Source organism: Siniperca chuatsi, linkage group LG1 (genome assembly GCF_020085105.1).
Source record: "Siniperca chuatsi isolate FFG_IHB_CAS linkage group LG1, ASM2008510v1, whole genome shotgun sequence".
Lineage (NCBI taxonomy): Eukaryota > Metazoa > Chordata > Actinopteri > Centrarchiformes > Sinipercidae > Siniperca > Siniperca chuatsi.
The window spans coordinates 7,819,910-7,838,216 of record NC_058042.1 but is presented as its reverse complement, the minus strand read 5'-3'; the positions used below and the strand labels follow the sequence as shown (position 1 = coordinate 7,838,216).

At 39.1% G+C, this 18,307-nt stretch overlaps 1 protein-coding gene across 2 annotated transcripts in view; it reads left to right on the top strand.

Moving 5' to 3' along the window:
• Window positions 1–17,908, top strand: part of csnk1g1 (casein kinase 1, gamma 1) — a 37,733-nt gene extending 19,825 nt beyond the window's left edge. The window contains exons 5-13 of one of the 2 annotated variants that reach the window (XM_044193385.1): window positions 1,223–1,374; window positions 3,744–3,978; window positions 4,100–4,185; window positions 4,605–4,689; window positions 4,863–5,011; window positions 5,096–5,203; window positions 6,160–6,270; window positions 8,835–8,941; window positions 13,556–17,908. In XM_044193385.1, coding sequence (XP_044049320.1) covers window positions 1,223–1,374; window positions 3,744–3,978; window positions 4,100–4,185; window positions 4,605–4,689; window positions 4,863–5,011; window positions 5,096–5,203; window positions 6,160–6,270; window positions 8,835–8,941; window positions 13,556–13,610 — 1,088 coding nt within the window. In that variant the 3' untranslated portion in view covers window positions 13,611–17,908. The remainder of the gene's footprint in view (window positions 1–1,222; window positions 1,375–3,743; window positions 3,979–4,099; window positions 4,186–4,604; window positions 4,690–4,862; window positions 5,012–5,095; window positions 5,204–6,159; window positions 6,271–8,834; window positions 8,942–13,555) is intronic. The other variant, XM_044193393.1, reaches the window with a different exon arrangement.
• Window positions 17,909–18,307: the final 399 nt, after the last annotated feature.

Genomic DNA, 18,307 nt, shown 5'->3' with positions numbered 1-18,307 from the left:
AAGCGCCAGCATTTCTTTGAAGTTTTTTGAGGGGACCTTTTTAATAGGACTCTGAATAGCAGTAAGCAGGGGCAAACTCTTGAATCATGCTCCCCTGAAGGTAATTAACAGTTTGACCTGATTTCCCGTTCTTTGAAACTGAAGTTGAGGATGTGGTCAGGAAGACAACAAAGAATACAGATCTCACCAATTACAAATAATTATAAATGAATGGGAGTTGTATGTGCATAAAACTTGAAATCCTGCAAAACATTAGACATTTCATACCGTGCAGGATGGTGATGCTTTTGTTATAAATTAAGAAATCGCCTTTGAATGTTTCCCTTATTTTTGTAGTTTTTAATGACATTATCTAAAAAGCAAACAAACAGTTCACACCCTGCCATCCCTCTTTTAAATAATTTTAGGCATTAAGCTCATACACTTTTCTAGAAGTTTAACAGCACAAGAAGGTTTAATTACCTGATCGCCAGCATTACAAACAACCCATGCGAAGGAGTACAAGGGTCAGAGCACCAGCCCTACCATTATTACTTTTGCATTAGACTGACCGCACAACACTAAACTGCACTGTGACAAGAAGTAAAATAAGAGCCAAGGTAACAGATGGAAGGGATTTTAGAGCAATTAGAGTGAGTAGAGCAGAGAGGATATGATTCAGTTGGGCGGATGTGATATGAGGCAGTGAAAAGATGAGTTTTCAGCCTGCAGTAGAGGAGTGACACGGTTTTATTTGCAGGCACTGCGTTGTATTTTACTTTAGGGTTAATGTTTACCTAGCAGCTTTCTCTGCTCTCTGTCCTCAGTAACCTTGTGGTGCCCCTCCTCCTATCTGTCTAGTTTGAGCCCTCTTATGGTTCACCTTGGACCCAATTTAGAAATATCATTAGTCAAGGGAGACAGGAATAATAAACACTAACTCACACTATCTCTCTCTTTCTCAGAATTCCCATTGGTATATACAACTGAAAAACACTGAAGACATATTCTACTTTTTATTATCTACTAACTAGTATTTGCTTTTCCTGCAATAGTTTGCTGTTTACTGTCTAAGCATTTAACTGTGATTTTGCATATCTTTGATGCACTTCCAAACGCATAGTTAAACAATAAATACTTTGGAGTACTTCTGGAGGACAAATGTGAGGACAAGTACAGCTGTGTCCACTGGGCTGGGACTTTTGTCTCTTGTAAGTCTAATTTCTTTCTTCTTGTGTTTCAGCTGAAGGCGTGCCCCAGGTGTTTTACTTTGGGCCCTGTGGGAAATACAATGCCATGGTTCTGGAGCTGCTGGGCCCAAGTCTGGAGGACCTCTTCGACCTTTGTGACAGGACCTTTTCACTGAAGACTGTCTTAATGATAGCAATTCAGCTGGTGAGTTCAGAGCATTATATGACACATTAAGTTTTTTTTGTTTTAAAATAGCTTCTACTCACTTTTTATAACTGATGAAATGTTAGTATTTAAAAAATTGTATGGAAAAAACAGGCAACAGACCAAACCACCAAGCAGATTATTGTAAATTCTTAAGCAATGGCTAGTTAAAATAACTGTGGGTGTTGTCTGTTGAACAAAGTCCACATAAAAAACTAATATGTTAACTGTACTTTAATGGCTTGCATTAGCATAGTTAACATTTCCACAGCATTAATTACATCAGTGCAGCAACATAGTCATGCTGTACTCAACCCTCTGTTGGTGTGAACCTTTGTTTTTAACAGAAATGGCATTCTCAATCACTGTTTCATTCATTCTCTACTACTCAACTACTTTGCCTTGCTGTCATGATGCAAAGGTGCCATGAAACACAACACTTCCTGCAGATGTTTCACAATAAAAAGCCTCGCTAGGTTTTGAAGCGATTCTGCCCCCTGAATCACTTGGAAGGGTTTTAATGGGAAACAAATGGAAGAACTTTTACAAAAAAAAAATCTTAGCACATAGCCTACTGTAGTTTTTTGCTGGAGCTTTCAACCACATCTCAGTCTTTCTCAGCAGAAGGAGTTTGCTCAGTTGACAACTGAGCAAACCGTGAGATGCTGGTTGAAAGCTCTGGAAAAAGCTAGTAAGTGGACCAAGAGTTAAGAATTTTTTGTCAAACTGTTTTCAAGGGCAAGAATGAACTTTCACGCCCAAGATGGAGGACATGTTGTTTCCTTTAACAGCAAATAGCTGAAGCTGCAAATTAACATGGCAAAGGAGAGCTACTAATATATGCTGAAATATAAAATGGGAAATTAGAAATACCTAATGCCTAAGTGTCTCAAATAATGACTTGGTTCTGTCTTTCTGTGAGGTGAGTCAAGGCACTAAACATTATTTGAGATTTTACAGTAGTTTTGCATATGTCCCAGAAGGTGTAGTACAAATCTAGTTATATTGAATAAACTGCCTATATAGCTGTTTTCCAGTGTTTGTTTGTGTGAATGAAATAATGTATAATTACACCCAAAGTCCTGCCTACAGACCATAGAGCAGGTGGGAAGGCGGGGTACCAGTGCAGAGTCTCCTATTACCCTGTCTGCAAATTAGCAATCTGTCAGTATATACACATACTCTTGAGCAGAGTCAGTTAGGCTGGAAGCTGTCGAAAAGAGCAAAGCAATCACTGTATCTCATTAAGTTTGAGCAGCTTAGAGGGGTGGTTTGACCCAGTCTTTTAGGCACCTCAGACATCTCAAAATTTCTAACATTTCATTTTGTCAGCACAAAACCTGCAGTGCTTTTGTAATGCAGATAGCCTCTGCAAATTTGTAAGGAAACCTACAAAACAGCACAACATAAGCATGGTGTTGCAGAACAGAGAGCTGCTAAAGGCTGCATCTCAGCTAATCTCTCCTCTGTATTGATCACGTAGGTCTCCCTCTTTATTCTTTGGCACAAATGAGTGATCCCACAATAAGTGCTGTGAGCTTATACTCCTACTCAGGCTCCTTTTTTATTTTGCTCTGGTGAAAGAGAGTGTTTCAGGGTATCAGAATCCCTCAAGATAAAACCCAAGTAAAGGATGTTATTACTCACACCATTACATATTTTCCCATTGTGTTGCTGTTATTCTTGTCAAGTACTCACCTCTTCTTTGAAGGTAACAGCTATGAGCAATTGGTTAAAATTTTTCATCTATGAACACATTGTCGTTCTGATCCTAATTGCTGGTGCTTTCGTAGTCCTAAATCCCAGCAGGATGGTTTTGTATCTCAGTTAGAGGCTTAAAATTTTGGCTCAACACCAACAGAGGCTTTTGTTGTATGATAGCAATGGACCACGGTGGGTAGATGTGCAGCATAGTGCTGAAACAATTAGTGAATTAATTATTGATCAATCAGCATAAATCAATTCATGACCATTTTATAAATGATTCATTATATATCAGGTAAAAATTCAAAATATGTTGAGGTTGCAGCTATGAGTAATTGTAAAATTTCTCAAATCGATTATATAAAATCAATAATGAAACGAGTTTGCAATGCAGGGTTTCTGTTATACATTTGTTGTCTCCAAGCTGAAATGACTCAATTGATGTTTCTCAGACTTGACAAATCTCCCTCCAGAGAACCACAGAAGACACTATAAAAAGGTTCTTGAAAAGACTGACATATTGCAGCAGTCTTTCACTCAAAATGTCAGTTTTGAGTAATTTTGACATCTTGGTTCCCATTTTGCTGACTTTGTTGTCTGATTTGTGATTTATATCTGATTTTTGTTCATTTTTCTTTATGCTGACTCTGCCGTATTCTCACCAGATTTCTCGAATGGAGTATGTGCACTCTAAAAACCTCATCTATAGAGACGTAAAACCTGAAAACTTTCTCATCGGACGGCAAGGGAACAAAAAGGAACACATCATCCACATCATTGACTTTGGTCTGGCCAAAGAGTACATCGACCCCGAGACCAAAAAACACATTCCATACAGGGAGCATAAGAGCTTGACTGGCACTGCCCGATATATGTCCATTAATACACATTTAGGGAAAGGTAAGATTCATTTCATAGCTTTGTTTTTGTTTTGGTTATGTTAAGTGTTTATTATGCTATTTGGTTTGGCACTTTATTCTTGGAGTTTCTCAGTGAAATGTTATCAAATCTATTGATATAGAGCAAAGCCGGCGAGATGACCTGGAGGCCTTAGGCCACATGTTCATGTATTTCCTTCGTGGGAGTCTACCTTGGCAAGGACTAAAGGTATTTAAAGTACATGGAATTGTTCCAAAATCGGTTTTATCCTATGTAGAAAAACATTCATCAATAAGGAAATAAGACACCTGAGAGCTGACATGTTATGACAGTCTGCAACTCGAAAGCACAATACAATAATCAGATCAGTATCATTTTTATTTGCAGTTGTTAATGAACAATTTCAGAATATGTTGAAAGTCAGTTTTGTGTTAAAGTCCAAATTCAGTTATTACAAGTGAGAGAATGTAAATATAGAGACTTCAGTTATCAGTTTTCCATAAGAAGCGATAGTATGAATTGGAAACTAACCAATCATGGCTTTAGAAATAAGAACATATTAAGAATTAGTTTTCATGTAATTCTGATTCATGCTCATTAGACATCAGACTTGGTCCATAAGTCTTTTTGTTTTGATTCTCCTGCAGGCCGACACGTTGAAAGAGCGATACCAGAAGATTGGAGACACAAAACGAAACACTCCCATCGAGGTCCTCTGTGAGAACTTCCCAGGTACACTGATGATGGCTGTGATATACTTAGATGATCATATAGATATTGGCTGTGATTTGACCTGTTTTTTCCCCAAATAAAATGTTTTGAAATGTCATCACACGACATAATTAGAATTATATCATCCATATTAAAGGTTAAACTATTCTCTTTTCTTTGTTTGTTTAATTCAGAGGAGATGGCCACGTACCTGCGATATGTGAGACGGTTGGACTTCTTTGAAAAGCCTGACTATGAATATCTGAGGACTCTGTTCACCGAACTGTTTGAGCGAAAAGGATACACCTTTGATTACACTTACGACTGGGTTGGCAGGCAGATAGTAAGAACCGAAAATAAACTATTAACAGATACATTTTATGTCAGCTTGATTGCACAGTATTTAACTGATTATTATTCCCCTCAGCCCACACCAGTGGGGTCTGTCCATATAGACTCTGGAGCATCTGCTGTCACGAGAGAGAGCCATCCTCACAGAGACCGGCCCTCACAGCACCCACCAATTAGAAATCAGGTACGCCAGGTTTTATTTTTAGTAGTGGGCAAGTGTGTGAGTTTTGTCAGGCTTTTGTTCCAGTGAAATGAAGGGCAACATTTTACAACCTAAAATGTATGTATGAGGTACACACATATGAGTACCATCCGCCTGCTTGCAAAGATGTCCACAAAGAGTTTAGTCTCAGGGTGACCTTGTAACCTGACCTGCGAATGAGGGAAACTGTAACACAACATCATGATCAGCTCAGGATTCTTCAGTTATCAAGATCTCGTCATTATCACCAAACAAAGCTAATGTGCATGCAGAACAGGTGAGACCTTTAGAAAAAAAGTTGTCAGTGCAGGTGTACTTCATTAATGGTATTTCTGGCCGGCGTTTCCAAGGGACTGCAGTTCACCCTTGCACATGTTTTTGTGGTTGCCTTAAATACAAGTTTCAGAACTATGGTGCAAATACTGGTGCCATCTTTTTCTCCACATAAGGTTTGGGTGAATAAGAACATTCAAACGTTTCTGCCAATTAAGGATTTTAATAAATGTACTAAATGCACTCTACATTTTGTTTGTGTAAACACTCCTGCCTTAATATTAATTGCTGTTACAAAGACAACTCGACAAACAAACGGCTTGTTTCATTTATAAAAATATTCTAAAAAGGTTTAACACCTGTTCAGTAATTTAGGTTTAATTTGTGTGTTAGTTAAGTGTAATGAGATTGAAGCCTCCATTTGGCTTCAGGCTCTCTAGTTTCTGGTTCAGTTCTCTGGCTGAAGCCTTGCTTTAATTTTGATTCACTCTTTTATTTTGTTACTTTTTTTTTCCTTCTCCATTTCTCATGCTGCTTTGCATGCTACCTGGTCTCGCACACCCAATTACCCATCTTTCCTAACGCAATTATTCCATCACCCCCCTCCCATTGCACCCCCAATCCCTCTTCCCCTCCCATCCCCGACACCCCCGACTCCTGAGCAGACAGCGGTCTCAGATCGACGAGGAGCATGGGAGGTGCAGCCCACACGCCAAGCAAACTCCTCCTATCTGACCTCCCACCTGGCAGCGGACAGGCACGGGGGCTCAGTGCAGGTATACACCCCTCACCTGATCAACCAACAGCCCCCACCCAATCTCTATGGAGTCAGATCTGTCTCATGGGATTGAACCCAGAATAATAAATAATATTTCAAGATAAAAACCTATAACATATTTATTTGTTATTCATCTCCAGAAAACAGTATGAAATTACAGCTCATAATTGATCAGAAATTAATGGTGTTTCCTGAATGTGATTGGTATTTCTAATTACTGTCACCATTTCTGGTAAAAAGAGCATGCATTTCACTTTACCAGGACATGTATTTTAGCCTTGTGAGACAGATCTACAACCATATACCTCCCCCACCCCTTTACCCCTGGCTGGGAAATGTTATTTTTCTGCACTACCATATGCATGTCATCTGGTGCCACCAACCCCAGATGATGAAATTGTGATTTAGCTTTATAAACAGCAGCCCTTGCTGTGGCATTTTGATCTCAGGTCCTACAACTCTTCATGGCACTTCCTTGCAAGATCAAGAAGCCTCTTGCATGGCAGGGTGACCTGGCTTAGCCGGCTAAGTGCATGCTCTTAAGTTGTAAAGGGTCATTATGCTTAAAGGAACATCCTGGTCTAAGTTTGACTACTCTCCATTGCCCAAGATTGTCCCTGTCTGTAACAAACTGTTTGCATAGGTGTCTGCAGTGTAGGCTTTAGTAGATCTCTGGCTATTCTACCAAATGCCATTCATTGCCATTCATGTTGAAACGGTGTGGAGGATTGAAAGTTGCCAGGCATACAGTAGGTATTTACCTACTGTAAAAACTATTGTATGTTCACTTTGTACATGGACTATGTCTCCTGTTTGTTTTCCATTTGCAGAAACACATCTCTCCAGCTCTGATTGGACTCTCAGACTCTTCAAGAAGCTAATGCTAGCATGCTTAGTTATTACACTATTAGCTTACAAAACACCATTAGCTTTGGGTTTGACTTAGAGTTCATATAAAGACGGTAGAATGATTATTGAACCTTCATGGATATTCATGCAAACGTATACTATTTATTTTTCTTTTGAAAGTTGCACAGTTACTGTTCTACTATGACATAATTTTCCTAGAAATTCTTTATGACCCAGAAAAAGATTCGAACACCAACACTGTTGAGAATATCTTGCTCGAGAAATAGCTAATAATGAAGAAGGCGATCCCTAACACAGTGCTATTGAAGTCTAAAGAAAACAAAAGTAATTTTCATTCACATCACTTCATACCAAAATGTATCTATTTTAATATAAACTCATATAATGAGCTGAACGCACAGATGGTGGTGATCTATAGGATTTTTTTATTAATGGTTCACACAGACATTGTGGTTGGCTGACAGTAAGCACACAGAGCTTGCAGTAGCTCCACTACCTCCAGCAGTCACGTGACCCTCATCTTGCGCCTTGTCTCCTCAAAAACAGAGTTCTAGAGATATATCTGTGCAAAGTTGAATGGGTTATGGTAGTTGCAGTCATTTTAATGAAAGTAAACAAATCATTTTAACAGTAGGGCATTTTCTGCATGCAGCAACTTTATCTCCAGGAGATTTTTCTACACTGTTTCATCATAAATGGAAGTCAATGGTGTTAGGTTGGCTGAGATTAACAAAGGTGTACACTGTATACACCTATGCACACAAAACACATTTTTTCAATAATTATAATGCCTTTTACAGGTCAATGGGACAACCATCAATAGCTTGTCTTTGCATATTGTAATTTTATATTTGTCTGTCGGCAGGCCATGCCATGTTTGTTTGGTGTCTGATTGTTCATCTATGTCTTTCTGATTTTAAAAGGTTTTATGTTCTATATTGGCATATGAGCTGGAAAGGCAATTTCAAAAGTACAAAGTTTTAAACATACTGTAAATAAAAGCATCACTTATTACAAGTTTAAACAGAAATTAGCTTAAAGTTTGTGCTATGTGATTTAGGCTGATACAAGTGGAGCTGCAGCAAACCTACACCGAACTGAAACACCCCAGATTTGCTGAAATTGTTATTGTCAGCTGTGGTCAATGACAAGAAATGTTCTCTGCACACAAGAAGAGCAGAATTTAAGACAAAACAAAGTCCCCTCCAGCCAGATTATCTGCTAAGGAAAAGAAATTAAAGGGTGAAGATAAAGATTTCGCAGTTTACTGAATTTTTTGGGACCTTAAACTCCACCCATCTCTTGTTGCCATTTGGGACTAACTTAAGTTTTCCAAATTTGCTTTAAACAACTGCATATCAAAGAGAGACATCCATATATACTGATAACAATCATAGTGGCTATGGATACAAAATGCAAGCAAGAAAAACTATCAACGTGGTATTTTCAATATAACTTAATACAACACATTAATGTTATGTGCTTTTTGTGTTATTGATGTGTTGTTGTTCTTTGCTGCTGTGAGACATGTTTCCACAGACGAGAAAATTAAAGTTAAGTGAATTGGTAAAGTAACATTTATGCATTAACTTTTTAACCAGAGAAGCTCTCCATCACAGCAGGACTTGTTTTTCACATTGATTCTGGCCAAAGTCTTAACTGTTTTTGAAGTAACGCCTGTCTGTGCCACAGGTGGTCAGCTCGACCAACGGGGAGCTGAATGCAGACGATCCACTGGCAGCTCATTCCAACGCTCCGATTACAGCTCAGGCAGAGGTGGAAGTGGTCGACGAGGCCAAGTATGTGTCATACACCCGCCACACCACTCCTCCATGTCCATCTGTCGCTTCCTTGCTTTCCCGCTCTTCCTCTCTACATCTCTCTGTCTCTCTCTCTCACTTTTTCCCATGCTGAGGAATTGTGACAGCCCCCACCCCCAGCTGTCATCCTACTCCTGCCCCTCTTTTCTTCTGTCTGACTGTGTGGGCTTTTTGATCTTTACTGCTGCCTGTTTCTGTGGTGTTCTCTCAATTAGATTTCTTTTAAAAGGAAGAAAGCCGATGCATATTAACTTCTCAGTTGGAGCTAATATGGCTTCTCATACCTGTAGCCTGAGCAGTCAGCCACTAACATAGGCTTCACTTTCTAGCAGCCTGACCATGTCAAAGAAATACTCCACTGTTGATCAACCTGATAATCATGTCTTTAACAGTACCAGTAATGATCAATGTAATGCAGATTTAGTCAGTGTATCGTGGCAGCAGCCAGTTGAGATCACACCAGACTGTCCATGTGGTAACTTAGTCTGTATAAAGATTATGCACATGTCATCGTATGCGACAGGCACTTCTGTCTCTCCCCCTGAGAGGCAAACTTGGGAGGAAAAAACAACATGGAAACCACTGTTGTTAGCATTGGTTTCGTTCAGTTTATCTTAGAGCTGGTAGCACCATCTAAACAGCTATTGGTGCTAGTCTTCAGCACCAGTAGCTGGAATGATGCCACGCCGCATGGCTGGCCGCCCACTGTGCCAAAACTGCACTGATGGCTGAGAAGAACTGAGCGGAGCTCTATTGAGACGCACAACTCTGAGACAAAAAATATATTAATGGAGACATTTAAAAATGGTGCTTTGGCTCAACATAAGTGTGGTTGTGCTGGAGACTAGAGACAATCATTTTATTCCAAGACTTTGCTTTGATTGAGGGAGGAGACTGTCCTTATTTGGCCTCGGGTCCCCGAGCAGGACCACAATAGTGCAGGTCAGCCCAGTTATTCCCTGCTGTGAGGCTGTGGTGGAAACATTTATGATTGTGGTGCAGCTAAGATTGGCTATGCCGGGGCTGTTGAAAAATGCTGTTTGTTGAAAATGTTAGTAAAATATTTGCTGAGTGGGCCTAGTTGGGGTTGTGGGCGTGTAGCTGTGGCATCACTGGTGGTGGTGTTACATCTGAATGAACAATAGTACTTAAATGGCTTCTTTTCCCTCTGTAAATACTGCGTTTAAAAAAACGGCAAAATTGGTACATAAATTATTAAAACAGTGGAACATTTCTTTAATTCTAACAAATGTGTTTGAGCTCTATTGTATGTTCAATTAAAAGGTTTCCACAAAATCGTTTTTGCTGATTTTTAAATTGAAAGTCTGTGCCGAATAAGTGGTCCATTAAGCAGGCAATGTCAGATAAATCATCGTCTGGCCATTTAAAATTATTCCGAAGCAAAACATCAATAATAAAGCAAAATGAACTCCATTTTCCTTTATCCTAAAGTAGACAGTAAAGTAGCATTGTAATAAATGGCTGGGTTTATTACGATATATATCCCAGTACATCTTGTATATCTTGACATAAAATATCTATCAATGTATTTAGCTTCATTCCAGCTCACTTAGAGTTATTGTAATACATCTTGCAGGGATTTACAATCTTTACAACCAGAGTCCATCAAAGCTACTGTAAAAAATGATTCCCTTCTGCCAGTCTCCTCATGAATCTCCCAGAGGTTCATTCGCTTTAATCTGTGCTCATTTCTATTTCTGCACAGATGACAGGCCTTCCTCCTGTTGTCTCCATTCGCACAATTGTTTGATATGATGATCGGTGTGTTTACTACCAGACTCTTTTGATATCTCGTCAAACAAATTAATGTTTGATATAAGAACATCAAGTAATGAATGCAAATCATACGTCTGATGCAATTTAATTAATGTTTTGCCTTTTTGAGGGAATATCAGGTTCCCATGGTGAATTAATACCACATGTGTATTTCAGAATGGTGAATTAATACCACATGTGTATTTGGCTCTGGTAGATGGTTTTATTGTTTTATTTACATTCGAGAGTAATTGGCTGAAATTGCACTTGAGTAGTAAACAGAATATTGCACAATTATTATTAAGATGTAATGCTCAATGTCCTAGTGACCTAGGGTCGAACAATAAGAAATCATTTTATCTGTGCAGGATCAGGTTAAACTTACTTGAGATTTTGGTTTCCAACAAAGATGCTATAATGTGCAGTTATTAAATCGTAATGTATGTTTTTGCATCGTCCAGCTGATTTATAGTAGTAGCAACACTACGCTGCTTTTTTTTTTTGGGGTCATTGACAACATTTTCGTATATATTATAACAAATTAGTCTTTCTTGGAGAACAAAGTCCTGCAGATGTTTGCACCAACTCTTAAAGTTTCTAAGTTTAAACTTGGCCTACTTATAACATAATTGTTTACTAAGTGGAGATTTATGTGTCACTAAATAACACGGATTTCACCATATAATCTAGTTCTTACAAAAAGACAAGATTAGTTGTAACTAAATATTTACACCCAATTGTAACTGTTATGTAGCTAACTTAACTGACAAAACTGAAGTTAGCTTGCTAACATATGATCCCTTTAGGTTAAAGAGGTAATATGTAATATGGTCAACATATCTTACCTGACACTTGAGAAACTGGGAGAATTTTTAATTATCTTTCACAAAAATAAAACAATATACTTTAAATTACAAAACGTTATACTAATAACTAAATAGTTTCGGTTAGGTTAGCATATTCGAATATTTACCAATAATTGTAAACTGCAGGAGTAATGCTGTACTACTAACTCTGAAACACACACGCATTTCAAAAGGTTTGACAATTAACGTTTATCATATATCTTTGCCTCCTAAAACTGTTATTTGTGGCAGTTTTGTTACAGCTTATGATGCTACAGTGCCTTTCTGTTTGCATTGTTGCTTTTGATTGGACAGCACTACAGATGTTTCCTAGCAACTGATTTACACATTTCTTAAGTCTTTACTAGCTAAGATATTTAAGTTTTAATGCTGCATCCAGATTTAGTAAATCAGTAGTTAAAAGCTAGTTACTAAGAACTTAGAAAGGACTTTATCACAAAATTAGTGATGGATTTATTACCAGTAGTTGGGTCAACCCAATCTTGCACTTCTTTCCATCGTTGTCCATTAAGTCCACCAACTTTTCTCAAGATGGAGACAGGCATTCACTGTCTGACATTAAGAAATGTTAGAAGAAGCAACAAAAAAACACTGAAAACAATTGAATCATATGATATTGATTATCTTTTTTAGGAAGCAGACAAGGTCATTTTTAAAAAGAAATTGCAAATTACATTACACAACACATTTTGATACCGTAAAATCCACATGGCTGGGAATTCTGGGAGAAATAATTAACCCAACTTCCAGCTTAAATGTGCTCTTGGACTCTGCTAGTACAGGAAGACATATCTGCAGAGTAGATGTTGTGTAACCTTTTCGTAATCTTTTCTCCTTTAACCTCCCAAACGTTCCCTCTCTGTGTCCACCTGTGTCCTGTTGGTGTGTTTGTGTGCATGTTTGTGTGGCATGTGCCCAGTCCCATCATCTTGGTCTTGCTGTATTAATCTATCTTACTTTTCTCTTTACACTCTTTCCTCTCTCTTCTTCTGTAGCTGCGTGAAAATGCTCAACCTGTGGTGAGTCCCTCTCTGCTAGTCCACATCAGACTCATGGGACAGGGAGTGGACCAGCCTAGGCTGGGCCCAGTGGAGTTGTTATTTACAAATTTAAACTAGACTCTCACTGGTACAATAGTGCCATATACCTCTGAGAACTCTGTCTACTATGTGTATTATCAAGTCTCTGCCCTTTTCTGCCTTTTTCTTCCCGACTGCCCGATGTTGATAAGATAAAGTACAGAATACAGTAAACCGTGCTGCCATGTGAGCAGGCATACTAACTTAAAACTTGAGCAGATGTCACGTCAGGGCAGATGTACTTTGATATAACTAAATCTCTGTAATATTTGTAAGCAATGAGATATCGCTCTTTTTTTTAATTTATTTTTTATTTTTTTAGCAGCACATTTGGCTTCAGATTAAAGGTTTTTAAACTCTTGTTGCATGGTGCACCATTATTCGTTATTAATGAATTAATCTAAGAGTACCCAGTCACTGTCCTATGTCTCGATCCACAGCTTTTTTCTTGTTATGTTTTATCGACCATTCAGGCTCACCATGTCTTGTGCTCTTTGTGTGCACTGCTCCATTTCTTTACACAGGAGAAATATCACCTTCACAGTCACTGCAGCAGTTAGTAGTTGAGGTCCCTTCTGCCAATTTTCTGTTTTAAAAAATGGTGGGAGGTGTATAAGCATGCAAACACTTGGTGGATGGCGATGCATCCATCATGTCCTTGATGCTGATGTTTTAGTAATCAAACCTTTTGCCAGCTGCAGTTCTCACTATCATGATCCCAAAAACATGCATCAGATTTGGAAGACTCAAATTAAGCCCTTGTGGTATTTAACACATTAATCTAAGCAGTCCGCTCGTGTTTGTTCTTTCTTTTGCATCGTCTGAAGCCTCTCTCATCTACATATCGGTTTAATGTCTGTCTCTGTCTGCAGGTGCTGCTGTTTCTTCAAGCGAAAACGGAAGAAGAACACGCCAAGGCACAAATGATCATCCACCACCGGCCTGAAACGTTCCAAGTGTCCGGCTCAGTTGATTGTGATTTCAGAAATCAATAAGGTCCCGTTCATAATAAGAGAGGGAGACAACTGAAAGATCTTGATTGAATTGTTCTCTGGAGGGACCAGTTAAAAATGGTTTGTTGAGATGTACAAGACGCTTGTGTCTTTTGATGGGAGTCCTTTTCAATTTGTTCTTCTTTTTTTTTTTTTTTTCCCTCCTCCAAGATGTGTGGGAATGTTTTGCAGGCCAGTCGTCCAAACGGGGAACATTTGTTGGAATTTTGCAGAGGATAATCTTGTTTTTGTTTTGTTTGTTTTTTTTCTCCCCAAGACACCCAGCATTTGTATTTTTCTCTCCTGGTTTTTGGCATATTTTTTGCCCCTGTTTCTCTTCTGTGGTATTGCAAAGGAAGAGACAGATCTTCCTGTGGAATCTTGCCACCTTCAACCTGTTGCATACTATGATTCCTTTGTTTGACTCACAAAATCACATTTTCATTTCTCCTCTGTCAAGTCCCAGTTCAAGGTGGTTTGCCCCTCGATAGTTTGCTAACTCATTTTGACACAAAGCCCTTTTGGTCTTTCCTGACGTGGGACTGAATGTAAACCTGAAGACACGAGGAGCCAAGAGTGTAACTGCCTATCTTCACGTACAGGCACAAAGAGCATCAGTCTGCCATTTGGCCCCTGCACTTTTTTCCTCCAAAGAGGTCAACCCTGGCACTGGGACCCAGGCCTGAGAGAACAGAAGACCAGAGACGCCTCCTGCACTGTGTTCTCTGGGGATGATTATTGTTCACGCTGCTTGGTTAAAGCACTCCCCTTAACCACGCCGCTGTCAAATCACACTACAGTCTTTTTTTTTGACTCTCTCATGCAGTTTTGCTCCTCTTGGCTTTGTGATGATGAGCTGCAACCTGACACTTATAGATGGGGCTGGGGGAGGGGGATGCTATTTATGCTATTTATCTCTTGGTTGCCACCGGTTTTCTTACTAATTCTAAAACATACACACTGAATGTATGGACAGAAAAGTAAATGACTTGGAGCATTTATATAATCTGTCATGTGCATGGGAAGGAAATTGCATTTACGTAGTTGAGACCAATGTTTAAAAAAGGAAAAAGTGAGACCAAAACGAAGTGGATTAGCGGGTGGGAGGGTCTTAAATGTTCTTGATCTTAATAATGTGATGGTTAATAATGGACTCTACACCAGTAGACACTGGGGGATGTTGCTTTGGAGTGACAAGAGAAACTGGCGTGATGTGCTTTGGAGATTGAATCACAGCCTCTCGACGCTACTGTCCAATGCCTTAACCCCGACCGACCGACCACCGCAGCACATCACCAGTTGGATAAACAAGTTGGCAGCATGATGGTTGTGAGATTTGCAGCGCAATTTTTGGGGTCGCCTGTATAATAAAGCCCAAAGTTGCGGACTGTTCCCTGCTAGTATCAGAGCAGTTAATGACTTCCCTTGTAACACTGAAGATGTATTCCCAAGAGAGCAATGCCAAATGGAAGGTTTGGCGTAATAATCTATGTTAAGACGTCCCTGCCCCTACGTGTCCAGTCTGAAGACCCCTGTGCTGCAAAGCAATGTTTTATGTTTGGATGACTCTGCTGAACCCCCGGTCCCTCTCCTCGACGCTGAGAGAGAAAACGTCAGCATGAGTGAGGGCGGATAAGCGAACATGTTCATACCATTTTTATTTAGTGTCATGGAGGACTGCCTTGAAACAATATCCTCGATATGTCACCTTGCCTATCCTCCTAACAGAGAGTGAATTACCGTACATAGGTGTTTTATTTTTTTATTTTATATCTTGCTAATGTGAATTTTTTTAATGCAATTTTTGTTTTTCCATTCCAAATAGCCATGGTTTTACGGGGAAAGAGAGTTAACAAAAAAGCTTGAGACCATGACTGCACTACATTTGTTGACCCCGACTTTCCCTGACAAGACCCTGCCTTCTTAATACTGTACTTTAAACTTGCTTATTACTTTAATTGTAGCTGCCTCGTGTGCTAGGCCTTCCCTATAGGGTGCAGGGAATACACTTTAAATTGATTTTTATCCTCGCCCACTCCGCAAACTTTTTTTTGTGCCATGACACCCCCCACCCCTGCGCGCCTGAACGCGCGCGCATGCACACACGCAATTCCTAGATCAGTCAACTCTCAGCGGAGTGTTAGATTTGGCGTTTTGTGGACCTGCTCCATCATCTTTAGAAATACAATGTTGTAGATGTTGCAAAGTATCTCAATGAATCAGTATGTAAACCTGCTTGTTGCGTGTATTTACACTGTATAGCTTTTGGTTTATTCTTACCCCTGACATGTCAGTTACTCCGGGGTCTAAGTTATTGTGTTATTGAAAGTACTTGAATATGAAAATCTACGGGACCTTTTCTGTTTGTTTTTATTTTCTTGGTCATTATCATAGTAATTCCACACAGGATTTGAGGGGAATGGTGGGAAAACGGGCTATTTGAATGACAGGTATTCATTTGTTTGAGATGTCTTAGTGCCTCTTGAGTGTGTTGGACAGGTGAAGTTTGTCATACTCACCTGTGGAGTCTTGTGCTAGCTGGTGTAAATGACCGGGTGAAGGTTGGGTCATTGTTTTTACTCAGATGAAGTGCAGTTAGATGTTGGTTTGGAGGTTATAATCACTTTTTTTGTCTCTGTGAAACATTCACCGTCATGTGTTTTCATCTGGCGTCCGCAAAAGCTTTCATTTTTTTTCAGACACCAAACCTGTGACATCTGCTGCCTGAGATTCTCCCCACAAAGCATCAGCGGCACCCAGACTGTTTAATTCCAGCTACCTGAGAAAAGTTGAAAGTATTTCTGTGCAGTGAGATGAATATCCAGACTATATAGCCTTCAGTGTCCCCCCGGATTCCCCGAGTGCCATTCCTGAGACTACTACTAGCCCATGCCTTTTACCTGTGCCAGGAAAATATGAAGTTGAATGTTTTTTGACCATCGAATTCCACCTTGTGTCCTTGACATGTCCACTGTCATATTGAGAAATCGCAGCGCAACACAGCTCAATTCAGTACCAATCAATTCAGTGTTGTTGGAGATGTTAAAGAGTGTCGGAAAGAAAAAGTGTTTTGAGTCGTTTCTGTTGGTTTCTTTCTTTCATGTTGTAACTCAAAAGAAACCAACACCATTTTATTGACCAAGTTTAATATTTCAGAGTTGAATTTTTGACTGGTCATCTTTGCAACATCTGTTTCTTCCTTAAACTGTGGGTCGCCTAGCTCTTCAGCTCGCGGCTGAAATAGTAGATATAGATATATTACTCTGATGTATTTACTTTTTACTCTCTGGGCCTCATACGGAGCGATATAGGCGTACTCTGTATGGTTTGTATCTGCATGGCTTATCTGGAGACGACAGCGAGCGGTCTCTCTCCAGTGAATTTCCTCACCTGTAGGGCTCGTATACTGTTGGGTCAGTGAGACGTTATGGCTTCCACTCCTCATGTAAAATAAATAACTTTTTCATGTCTTCTCACAGCACATTCCATTTCAGTTCCCACTATTTCTGATATACTTCACTTCAGTCAGATTTGTGTTTATGGCTTTGGTTGTGTGTAACTCACATTCCTGTGTGTCAAAGCTGTGTAAATCAAAGCAAAGGACACTTAAAGTGTGAATGAATGGCTTTTGGGTTCTCTGGCACTTTTTCCTTGTTGCTGTACTGTAGAATTGTCTTGGATTTACTGTATATTTTTCTTTGAGGGAGAGGTTTAGGGTGACATTTACTGCAATATTGTGATGATTATTTGTAAATTGTACAGAGTTCACAGTTATACTCTTTGTTTTTTCTGTTGGGATTCCATATAAAATACGTATTCTTTGATTCCCCCCCGACTGTGGAAAATCAAATTGTACAGCTCCAAGAGTTTATCCTCCCCTCAGCATTGTTTTTTTTTTTTCAGAGCTATGATTAAGAGAAATCTTAAAACTGTAAATAAATATTGTGTTGAATTATGAATGTCACGTCAAAAATGTATTTGAATGAGTTAGTCAAGGGCTTCAAGAATGAAGGACCCACATTTCTTCTTTTTTATGGTTTCATATTTTTAATTTACAGAAAGGTAAAGGTCCTTTTTATCTGAGATGCCTATGTTTGTTTTTCCTCCTTGGATTCATATAATACAATGCTTCACACATGAACCTTATAAAATCACTTTTTATTCCCTCCACACCTAAAGGGAAACTCCAGTTTGCACCCTTTTTTATGTAAAATAAAAGATCTCTCCACCTTGTGGGAATGTCTTTTGTGAGATGATTTTGTACTAATTGCTTCAGATACTGTATTCTGACTTTGATAAAATGGCAAATATACACAGATGATGAACCCAGCTAGTTTATGTTAATGTTGGAGTGTATTTATACCTTCAGATTCAAAAACAGCCACGTTAGTGGTTGTGTTCATGGTTGACAAAAAAATGTTCTCTTCCTTTTCAGCTCAGTGTCAGTTCAGTCTGACTTATTGTATCAGATTTACACTGATTGTATTTAATTTAGTGTATTGTATATAGGATTAGCTTCTGCTCATTTGGCTGCTAGTCTTTCTGGGGTCAATTTATAAAAAAAAAAAAAAAAAACAGTCCGCAACATGTTGGAGGACATATTGTACATTTCCTACAACACTTACTCTATTT